We start from the raw sequence: 12,004 nt of genomic DNA, 5'->3' as shown, positions 1-12,004 counted from the left end.
CCACCTCACCCCTTGGTCTAGAATCCTCAGAGCTGTCTCTGACTCACCCTTTTTACTCACCTTCACCATCCAATCTGGCACCAAATTCTGGTATCATGTATCAGTCTAAAAAGCCAGGGATTTTAAGATATATCCATATCTTATGCATCACCAGGAAAAAAGGATGAAAAATGTAAGATACTGGAGTGGGTAGCCTGTCCCTTCTCCAGGAGATCTTCCCAACACAGGGATCAAACCCAGGTCTCCTGCATCGCAGACAAATTCTTTACCAACTGAGCCACAAAGGAAGCTCTGTAAGATGCCACGGCTTATAAAATACAACCAGACTCCAGAGACGGTATAATGTGGGGAAATAAAGTATATCCCCAAATAGTCAAAATGTGGCAAACCTACCACTAAATGTTCTTTTACTTACCATCTATCCCTTCTTTTTCCATCTTCAACTCAATGAGTTCAGGTTTCCCTTCTCTTACCCCAATTACTGCAATGACCTCCTCCAAGCATCCTTGCTGCCACATGTTCACTCCTGTCCACCTTTCATACTGATGCCAGAGCCCACCCAGCTACAATACACAGCACTGCTCTCCTGAAAAACAACTTTTTCCCCTACTCACAGTTTGGAGTACAGCATCCAAAGAATAATGCAATCTGCTTCTTAAATGGCCATTTCTTTTGATCCATTTCAATACTGGACAAAACCAATACTTCAACCACATAGATATACACCTGATATTCATCAAAAAGAATATGAAGAACAGAGATTTATTATTTACTGGGCTCTCATTTTTTAGCTTGATATGTTCTGCTGGCCTGCAACTTACCCAATCAAAATAAAATCCTTCCCGTCTTTTGAGATGAAAATCAAAGTTTATCTCCTCTGTGAGGCCTTCACTAATCTTTTTTTATAATTAATTGGATCCTTATCGAATTCTCATAAGGGCATTTCTTATGCACTGATTTAATGTTCACTGGACTTGAAAAATTGTTTATATCCTGCTTTCCATATTAGATTTTAGGCTCTCTGGGGGCAGGGGCACTGTCCTGCTCATCTTTGTGTCCACCACCAACAACTTATACAATGTACACTCTAATATTAATTTAAGTGAATTTCGATGTATTAAAATGAAAGGCTGAGATAATACTCCTAAAAGCATCTCAAGAAGCAAAAGGTCAACAGCCACTGCCAAGTTTTGAAAAAGTGAAAGTTTAACCTTTCCATTTAATTTGCCAAAATGATACAGAAGAAAAACCACAGGCAGACTACTTGGCTCTGTCAGCTGAAAGCCGCTGGCAATGTCACCCAAAGGAGAGTCGTTTCCACTGTCAATACCTGGTATTATCGCCACCACTGTGTTGGATTTTGAAACAGCTGACTAGTTCATTTCTTTGGATCATGTACTTATCAGATGAAGATTTCTAGACAAATTTTTAAATTAGGAGAACAGGAACCAATAAATGAGAAAGAACTACTAGAACAAATTACTTGTTATTTATTTGACCATAAACTATAAAAACAAAATACAAAGAATGTAGCCCTCCCTCAACTCCTGTCCACCCATCTCCTCTACTCAGAGGAGTATATATAATAGCATATATAATATATATATATATATATTATATATATAATAGCAAAACACACACAAATAATTTTCTTTAATAAGATCTTCTCAAGATACAAAATAGTCACAATCTGCCTATGTTATTAGACTTTTTATCCTATTTACTCTCAAATGAGATCTGTAGCATTAACATAGTAAGCACTCTTATGAAAAAAACATGCTAGACAACAACGGCAAAGATAAGTGGCATGTACAATTCCAAACTCATCTGGAGTAAGCATGCTGAAGTGATATCCCAGGGTGATGCCCAGTGAAGCTGGTGAGGAGGAGGAAAAGGAGAAAGAGAAGATGAAGGAAGGTGTGAAAAGAAGGCTCTTCTCTCACTGGAATGGACCTGAGGAGGCAGTCCTAGGTACAAGAAATATTAGCCCAATAATACATAATCCTACTATGTAGTGTCTTTTATCTGAAGACGTTTCAGTTTTGAGAGACTTTACCACCAAAATCCCTTTCTTAAAAAGCAAACATCTGGAAGGAGTCATGCCTAAAGGTGCTGTCCATTAATATCCATCCTGTGCTTAGTCACTCAGTTGTGTCTGACTCTTTGTGACTCCATGGACTGTGGTCCACAAGGCTCCCTGTCCCTGTAATTCTCCAGGTAAGAATACTGAAGTGGGTTGCCATTCCCTCCTCCAGGTGATATTCCCAACCCACAGACTGAACCCAGGTCTTCGGCACTGCAGGCAGATTCTTCACTGTCTGAGCCACTGGGGAAGCCAAAATCTGTCCTAGACTTTCCTAACAGGAGTTACACATTGGTCTAGGGCAGGGTTTGTCAATTTTGGCACTACTGACATTTTGGAACAAAAAGTTTTGTGTTGTAGAAGGCTGTCCTATGTATTATAGAATGTTTAGCTAGCAGCACCCTGAGGCTCTGTCTACTAGATGTGAGTAGCACCGCTCTGAAGACAATCAGAAATGTCTCTGGACAATGCTAAAGGTCTCTGTGGAATGAAATGCACTCCCATCCTGTTGAGAACTGCTGGTCTGGGAAATGTACATGAATTTCCCTAACAATCTAATGGGGTTGATAGTATCAAATTAATTTGCAGCCAGTGGAAACTGAGACTCAAGGAAATAATGATACGTGTTCTAAGTGGCAGAGCCAGCATTCGACTACCATTAAACATGCAAATTGAGTGCTCTTTCAATTAAGAAATAGTTCTTTCTTCCTGAGAGCAAGTTTAGTAAATAATAATCAGGGAGTAAGAAATAGACTAAACACACCTGAAAGAATCGAGACACTGGGATCAGCAGGGATTGCAGAAAAGATACCGTATTGATGGAGGTGATGCAAGGGAAAAGGCTGTAAATAAACTTTACCAACTGGTCTGGCAAATACATTTAAAATCAATTTCTCTGCTCTTCAGTCACCTTTACCAGAGACTAGAGCTAACCTTTCTTTTCCCTTCTCTTGCACCAATATCAAAACTTCATGGGTTTCACTGCTGCTGCTAAGTCACGTCAGTCGTGTCCGACTCTCTGCGACACCATAGATGGCAGCCTACCAGGCTCCCGTCCCTGGGATTCCCCAGGCAAGAATACTGGAGTGGGCTGCCATTTCCTTCTCCAGTGCATGAAAGTGAAAAGTGAAAGTGAAGTAGCTCAGTCGTGTCCTACTCTTAGCGACCCCATGGACTGTAGCCTACCAGGCTCCTCCGTCCACGGGATTTCTCAGGCAAGAGTACTGGAGTGGGGTGCCATTGCCTTCTCCGATTGGTTTCACTAGAGGAAACCTATTACAGAAAGACTGAAGAACAAAGCTGAGGGATAAATGACTGTAGGAAGAGCCTACCTTCTCAACCTTACAAATTTGGCAATTTTAAAAAACAAAATTCCTGGATTGCTCTTGCTATGTTGCAAGAAATCTTTGGCTCTGGGCCAGAATTTAGGACTAGAACTTTAAAACTGTGTGATCCTGAGAACTAAGCTACTTAATGCCTATTGGTCTGGGTCTCCACTTCGCTCTGGGTTAGAAAGAAAGATAATACACCTCCTCTCTCCCACCTTTATCCCTACCCAGAAGGCTTAAAGGATAAACTGGAATCATATTTGTGAAGTAAATTATATGCCACCTATTATATGCCAAACTTGAAAATTACAAGAATATATCAACACTTTTTTGAATTAATTTTTATTATACTCTATGTGAAAACACAATATTGCTATACTTTTCTGGAAGTGTCTGCATTCTTGAAGCTTATTTTAATCTAGATAAGGAAGAAAAAGCAGAACTTATACTCCACATGGCTTTTTTTCAATGCAAACTACTTGGGATGATTATGTACAAGGCTGGTTCTTAAATCCACTCTTGGGAACTGAGGGACAATCAGGACTCAACCATGGACTTAATGTACTAAGGAGAATGGCTCGCTGGCCAATCAAGCGCCCCTGATGAGCACTGATTAATGAATTTAGTCACCAAGAGTTAGAATGCTAGGTTGCTAAGGTGTTACCTCTAGCCCTATGTTGGCAACCTTTTAAATCAATGATATGCATAGAAAGCAAAGCAAGAAGTCCTCCCTGAAAGAAGGGTTCTTTCCCATAGTATTCCCAGTAGAAAACAATCTAGCCTACTACTGGACACATCCTAAGAAAGCTAATTTCATTTCTGATTATTTTAGCCAGAAAGTTTCCATTTATATTAAGTATAAATCTTAATATAGTAGAGCTACAAAAAGTTTGATTTACTTCCAAACAAAAATATTTGAAATTATTTAATGATTTGCTCTCATGTCTGTTCACTCCAACACTATTCTGTTCCATCTATATTCCAACCTCAATTTCATATCCTTTCTAGCCGATTTCAAATACTTCAGTTTATGTATATTTATCTTAAAGGGTGGTGCCCGAATCTGGATTCATACTCAAGTGAGAAATAACTGGATATGCTATGTCACTGTTAAAGGGTATCAGAAGTCTAGTCGCTTGCCACTTCTCTTGAGAAACTCCTTTGTCCTTTGATTAAAACTAACTGCAGTCCACATCTGGCTGTCACTCGTGGCAAAACGCAGAGTCGGTCAATAAAACTATCACGTGCAACAATTTCTTTTCACAGCTTGAATCCTAATTGAAGAGATAAAAGCCTGGAATTATCTAGAGATAAACTGGTCTGTAGAATTCTGGTAGCAGTACCAAAATGTCACTTAACATATCCTGGGCTGGATCATTTCAGCTTGCTGGCCTACTAGCCCAAGGTACGGGAAAAAATTAAAGCGGAATAGGCCAGAAAGTGTTAGATATGAATTGTCCCACATGGTGTACTTCACCATTCCAGGTCACACGGAGCTCTTACTTACAATATTGGCAAGGTTGCTAAACACTGAACAGAGATAATCCAGCTTTAAGACTAAGGTAGAGCTGGGGGTGGCAAATGGAAAATGTTCAAACTTTTCAATTTTAAGTACATGTGTATTGAAAAGGCAAAGCATTAACCACATACATATTTGGGCTATCTCGACTACTGCTCCCTGCCATTCTCCCTCACCTTCACCCTCATTCCAAGCAGCAACTATCTTAACTCTTCAAATTCAAAGTCTTTCCCACCCCTGTTTTCCTTAAGTAATATGCATCTTTTTCTTTTTTTTAACAGTAACTCTTCAGGGATAATGGTCCCTAATTCTGTTGAAAAATAAAAAATGAAGACTTGTTAACTCTGTAAGGAACAAATGGCGAGAGCAGCAAAAGATGAGGCCTAGCCAGGAAGGACTTGAAGGCAGACTCCAGAGGTAGCCAGAAATGTCGGTATCAGGGAGATGGAAGGCTGTCTCCAGCACCCCATAAATACAGGTGTGGAGGAGGGGAGGCTGAGATCAGATTTGCTTTAACTACACAAAAGGCAACAGGAATATGGACAACAAAAATCAATGGATGTACTGTGGCAATTTCCAGACCAAACAGGTCCTACTCGTCTGGAAATGTAAATCTTCATCAAGTGAGTGTACTGGCCTCAGGAAGCAACTGGGAAGAGCAGGGACTGAAAAGGTTGGTTTCCTCATTTTTGAGGGTCTGTCTGCCTCAGTGCCCATAACAAAGGTTCACATTTCTTAAATGATAAGTGTCAAGATTCACGCTATGTAATGTATGTGTTTAGTCACTCAGCCATGTCCGACTCTTTGCGACCCCATGGACTGCAGCCTGCCAGGCTCCTCTGTCCACGGAGATTCTACAGGCAAGAGTACTGGTTGTTATGCCATCCTCCAGCGGATCTTTTCAACCCAGGGACTGAACCCAGGTCTCCCGCATTGTAGGTGGATTCTTTACTGTCTGAGCCACCAAGGAAGCCCTAATACTATTATTATTCCCACTGTACAGATAAGGAAACTGCCCTTAGGGACGTTAAGTAACTTGTATAAGTTAAGTAACTTGTATAGAATCAGTTAAGTGGAAGACCTGGATTAGAACTTAGTCTGAATACAGTACTCAGGGCGTCAACCAACTGCGCCTTTTTGTCTCCATAGTAGACGTAAGAAAATGTCTATTTACAAATCATTAACCTTTTGTTATTAGATTTAATTCTAATTAGGGATAAATACAGCTAACCAGTATAGGAGGGAAAAATTCACCAAAAGTGTCTGCTGTTATCAGCTGAGTTTTTGGATGTAACTTACTGAAGACACAAATGCTAAGAGAGGTTCAAATGCTGGAGACGCTATGCCTTAGTTTCCTTACCTGAAAAATGGGGAAACCAGCCCTACCTTTCTCATAGCACTGGTGACAGTGGTAAATGAAACAATAAAACGCATACAAAAGCATTCTGTAATCTGCAAATCACTACATTCTATTAGTTATCATTTTTGTTAAAACACAGAAAGCATAGGCGTGGAAAATCAACCAGGCAGAAGACATCTTTAACACTGCCTATTAACTAATGGAAACTAGATATAAAGTACACAACTACAACCAAGTGAAAATTATTTCCCAAGGATATTTTATCAGCCTTTTAACAGGCTACTGTTGCGAGTAAATTCACTCAGAAGTTAACTTGTGGAACTTCAGGTCAGGAGCCAAATGTAGACTGCAACAAACAGAAACATCTTCTCCTCCCAGCTACCAAGGTAGGCAGTAGTGGAAAGTGCCAAGCTCAAATAACCCTCCAAAGGCCATTCTTAAGCTCTCCAGTCAGAGCTGATCTAACGATCTCTATATCCTCTCACAGCATCTTTGCTATTTCCTTGGCATTTCATTCTGATGGATTATCAAGAGCTATCAGCTTCTCCCAAGCCTGACTTCCTACTACTTCCTGAACTCAGAAAATTCACATAGACTTAAAGCAGACGATTAGATGATCATACTGACTGGCACTCAAATGCTTGCTCCATGAAGTCTGTATTTCTTAACGCTATGCCTGTGGCTGCAGTTTCAGGGTGGGGCGTAAACACATCACATTCACACATATCCCACAAATGTATAATCAATTCACCGTGGCGCGGGGGTGGGGGGGGGTAAGTTTCTTTTGGACCTACATAGTAAAACAATATATTCTTTTAAAAACCGAACGGGAGGCACAAATGGAAATGAGAGGAGACAAACGCATGAGAACCTTCAAAACTCCGTTTCTAATTCAGAACTCATAACTTTCTCCACCTGGTTTCACAAACACGGTAGACACCTCTTGCATCACAAGAGAGAGGGTATTCTACCTCGTGGCTGATCCGTTCTTGGAATTAAAGACCACATCTCCCATTCTAAACGTCATTCGGGGGTACTCACTATTTACTTTTTCAAATTTTGAACCCAGAGCAAAGGCCACTCTCAAGGCCGAGTGAAGTAAAGAAAATTATCTTGAAAATGGAAAAGCCTCCCCAGCCAGCACCGAAGGCCCAAGAACAAAACACTTTAGTTCGTGCAAAGGACGAAGGAACCGTCGCGAGGTTCCCAGAAAAAGTGATTTCAGGCGCGATGGGGTGGCACCGGGGGGGCGTCAATTGCGGGGATTCATTTCTGACCAGGCCTCCTTCGACGCCGAGTCACCCGGCTGAGGCCATCCTTCTTCCCCAACCCAGGCCGCTGTCATCTTCCTCCGAAAGGCGCACAGATGACCCCGTGAGTCCCGACGCGTCCCCTCTGTCCCCCGGGGACGCGGCCTCCCTGGCCAGAGGAGAACGCGGGGTCGGCGTCCTCACCCAGCCCGGCGCCTCGAGCCGCGTTGCCGCCGCACACCCAGCCAGCCCTGGGCTCCGGAGGGCCCCTGCACACCCAACCCCGATTAGGAGCCGTGTCAGGCATCACCCATTACCTTCCCCAAGCAGATGTGACATGTGATGGGCAGAGTGAGCGACAATGTAACGTTCTGCACGGTCTGAGCCATGGCAGCGTTCAGAATCCCGCCAACACGGAAGTCCCGCCGACCGCGGCTTCTCTCAGCGACTGAGGCCGCGCGAGGCCGGCTACGGCGGCCGGGCAGGGCCACGACGCGCCGGCCGCGGAAACGAAAACGCGCTTTCCCAACGGGCGGCCGCCGGCGTCTGGTCCCTTCCTCCTTTCCTTCCTTTTTAGTTCGAAAACAAACTTTCCTCGGTTGGGAAGCTGCAAGGATTCCTGAGAACGGGAAGGAAGGCTGGTTACTACGGGCGCCGAGGATCTTGAAAGTTTAAATGAAAGTTTGAATGGTAGCGAGAGGAGAGGAAGGATGCGGAAAGGCGATTTGAAATCCCAGAATCTTTCCCGGAAGATGGGGAGTTGGGGGAGAGTTTTCCGCCTAAAGATTAAACCTGACAGTCTGGAAACGCGGCGCAGTCAAAAACGGAAGAGGAAAGATATTGTCTCTACGTTTAAATTTTTCCAAACAACTTCGTGCGCTCAGCTCTCTTTACATTCTTTAATGATGTAATGTCACCTTAAAAACGACACGGGGTGATTATCTCATTTGTTTCAGAAACGTTTTGGGTACATTAATCGCTGCTTTCCGTGAAGACATGCTTTCACTGTTGGTTCTCCTGTAGTTTCTATCTGAAAGAGACTTAACGATCAGAGCCGTGGACTGTGATTTACACCCACATGTGAGAAAGCTGCTAATAGTGTGAACCATCCACACTCCCTACAGCAGTCCCACAAGCGTTTAATTCTTCATTTCAGGCGCCTGGCTGGGAATGAAATGTACCACTAGGCTGTTAAGCTCTGAAGAAGAATGTGAGGCTATAAGTTAGCACTTCCTACCAATGAAAACAAAACTCTAAAAGTTCCTAAGTAAATCTTGAGTATAAATAACAGATTTGGAGTTTAACTGCAATATAAGTAAGGAAGAGCCAATGTGATCAATTTATGTAAACAAGTGCAACCTGTGAACAAGGAGATTTAGAAACAAAACTGTAACTATTTTTAGTACTCTTTTTGCAGGGGAGAGCAGTATAATTACAAGAAGCAATCTCATGGATAAAAGAAAGGGATTCTGCAGCTGGACTGCAAGGTAGAAATCCCAGCCTGAACAAATTCCTGGCTCTACGGGCTTTTATTTGTTTAACTATTGTTTAACCCCTCTGCTTCTTAGCTTCCTCATTGGTGTAGCGTGTGTGTGTGTGTGTGTGTGTGTGTGTGTGTGTGTGTGTGTGATGAATGAGGTCAATATGTTTACTATCACCTCTATAAAAAGAACAGATCATAATGAGATTGGAGCAGGCAGTTCCAGTTAAAAATCGACTCACAAGTGACAGAATTCTTCCAAACAGCTCAGTAACTTAATTTCCTAAGAATTGGAGACCATCCCAGTGTGCTTGGAATTGGCGATCTGGGCAAAATAGTCACATTGTTTGTTTAAACTGGCCACTTTTCCAGAAAGCCTGGGCTAAAAGTCATCTGGTTTGGCTATTTTCTGGCTGTTTGAAGTCATATTCAATGGGGTCTAGGCTTCACATGTTTTGCTAATGCATCTTTCATATTCCTGGCTGTAGGTTAAGGCTTAAGAGAAAGATCTAGGTCATTACCTATTGTCATTCAAGGTTTGCCTTTTCCCCATCTTACTGTATTCTTCCTTGTCCTGTTGTCACCTTGCTTAAACCTATCATGGTGTTTTAGTACCTATCATTCCCACAATCTTGAGTGGGATGAAGGGCTGAGATTATTCTGTCTTTCCCACCGATCCCTGGAGACTATGCGGTAGGAAGATATGTTGAAGATAATCTAAAAAAAATATTTTTTTTCCAAAGCTACTAGGGAAAGTTCACTTCTTATTAATCATCCTGATGATTGGTGTTAATACTGTCACAAAAATATATTTAGAAAATAAAAACCTGCCTTTTAAGTAGAATGATAAAGTGAAAATGTTCGTCACTCAGTCATGTCTGACTCTTTGCAACCACGTGGACTGTAGCCCAACAGGCTTCTCTGTCCATGGAATTCTCCAGGCAAGAACACTGGAGTGGATAGCCATTCCCTTCTCCAGGGGATCTTCCTGATCCAGGGACTGAACTTGGGTCTCCCACATTGCAGGCAGATTCTTTACATGTGAGCCACCAGGGAAGCCCAGAAGGTTTAAACCTAGACCTTTTCCAACAGCCCTTCCCACGTTAACCATCATCATCATAGCTTCTGAATGCCCTTCTAGTGCTCTGACCATGTAGCTGTTTCCGTGCTAACTTTATTGCATTTTATTATAGTTGTTTATGTGCTTGCCCCCACAACAGTTTCTTGAAGTCTGGGATTATATTCAATTTATCTCATATCTAGTACTGAGTGACTAGTCCACAAACCATAATATTTTCATTAGCCACAAACTAACTTTATGAGAGACCCAGCTACCTTAAGTATTCTAAACTGTTTTACATTGTGCTAATTATAAGCATAATAAGAATCATCTTGAAAATGATGCCATTTGTAAATATATAAAATAATGAGCAAAAGTTCCCCTAGCCTTATGCTTCACTTCTCGATCCTGTGTGGTAATCACTATTAACATTCTGTAATATATCTTTACATTTTCTTTCATATATTACTGTGTGTATAAGCACAGATAGGATCATACCATAACATACCTGCTCTGCTCACTAATGCTTTGTAGATAAGTAACACACACACACACACGCACACACACACACACACATATCTGAGTAATACTGTTGGCAATATAGGCTGATTAGGACTTTCTCTAGGTCCAGATTGATTCCAGGTCAATCCCCAGGCTTTGCTTTAAATAATGCAAATGCTTTAAGGCCAGGAACTCATTCTTCCCTCTGCCCCATGAAAGGCATTTCTCTTTTTTGACAAATCATATTCTAAACAGACATTGTATGGCCCAAATCATTAAATAGTGTTGCTATTATGTTAATAGGCAAGAGTACATGGCTCATTAACTTTCTGCTCAATTTCTTTCTCAACTTCTTTATGGCCCCATGAAGCATCCTGTGACCTGAGAAGTTTGATCAGATACAATACCTGGAATGAGCTAAAGCCCCCCAGATCCTTAGAATTATAAATTTTTAGAACTTGGAAGGATCTTTAGGGGTTTATATGCAGGCCTTTCCTTTTACAAATGGGGAAATCAAGACCCAGATAAAATAAATTACCAGGTAACAGTGGAAGAAAAACTAAGTCCTAGATTGCACTTAGACTCTTTGAGATTGTTGGCTAAATGCCTTAGTGTAAGTGCAAGATGTATTATTATTAATAAAGTAGTTCAGTAATAAAAAGTCAGTCATAATAGAATTTCTTTGCTAAGAAAACCATCAAATAGCCATGGAACACCTTTTACCCCTTGTTTAAATCAGATTCATTTTTATGATAAATTATTTAAAAGCAAGTTAAAAAAAATATAAAATCTTAAGTGCTATTAAAAATTGATTAGGAATGCATTATTCTTTCATTGACCCAGTTCAGATTGTTTTTTAATTTTTTTGGTCAAAGCTAATAAATTTGAGTAGATGTTTCAGACGTTTTGTAATCATTTGGTCATCAGTCAATTAATCACAACTTCATAAATATTGATTTCAGATTACGTTTATTTTTCATTCCTGAAGAAGATCTTTTTTTCCCCCTTGGTTTTAAATTTATACACCCCCACTTGGATTGTGGTTAACACTGAGAAAACTCATAAAAGTTGGATTAAAAATTAATCAGAGGTGCTGGCCCAATTGTGTGGATGTCAAGCATGGTGCCATCTTCTCATGGACTGGAAATTCTGAGCTAAAATGTCTCAAGATGGTGTCATGAAAGATGCTTGTTACTACAGCAGACAGAGGAACTTAGGTTTTTCTTCCACAGTGGTTTTTTGTTGCTGTCTTCTTGCCATTTTTCTTTTTAGAATAGATGTTGGAAGTTAGCATTCATTCATCTAATGTATTTTTATTTAAAACATTACAGAAGACTAACTCAAAGTTCATCTCATGGAGCTTACATTCTAGTAGAAAAGTTGCAGTTATACTGCATTGGCTTAGAACCAAATCCTGGCCTCT

The 12,004-nt window shown here is 41.1% G+C and overlaps 1 protein-coding gene across 2 annotated transcripts in view; it reads right to left on the bottom strand.

Moving 5' to 3' along the window:
- OBI1 (ORC ubiquitin ligase 1) overlaps window positions 1–8,222 on the bottom strand; it is a 40,043-nt gene extending 31,821 nt beyond the window's left edge. The window contains exon 1 of one of the 2 annotated variants that reach the window (XM_043478010.1): window positions 7,858–8,222. In XM_043478010.1, coding sequence (XP_043333945.1) covers window positions 7,858–7,929 — 72 coding nt within the window. In that variant the 5' untranslated portion in view covers window positions 7,930–8,222. Of the gene's footprint in view, window positions 1–614; window positions 830–7,857 lie in introns of those variants that run through there. The other variant, XM_043478009.1, reaches the window with a different exon arrangement.
- Between the last annotated feature and the right edge of the window lie 3,782 nt (window positions 8,223–12,004).

This window comes from Cervus canadensis, chromosome 9 (genome assembly GCF_019320065.1).
Source record: "Cervus canadensis isolate Bull #8, Minnesota chromosome 9, ASM1932006v1, whole genome shotgun sequence".
In the NCBI taxonomy this organism is placed as follows: Eukaryota; Metazoa; Chordata; class Mammalia; order Artiodactyla; family Cervidae; genus Cervus; species Cervus canadensis.
The sequence above is the reverse complement of the archived record's forward strand: the minus strand, read 5'-3'. Positions and strand labels throughout refer to the sequence as shown.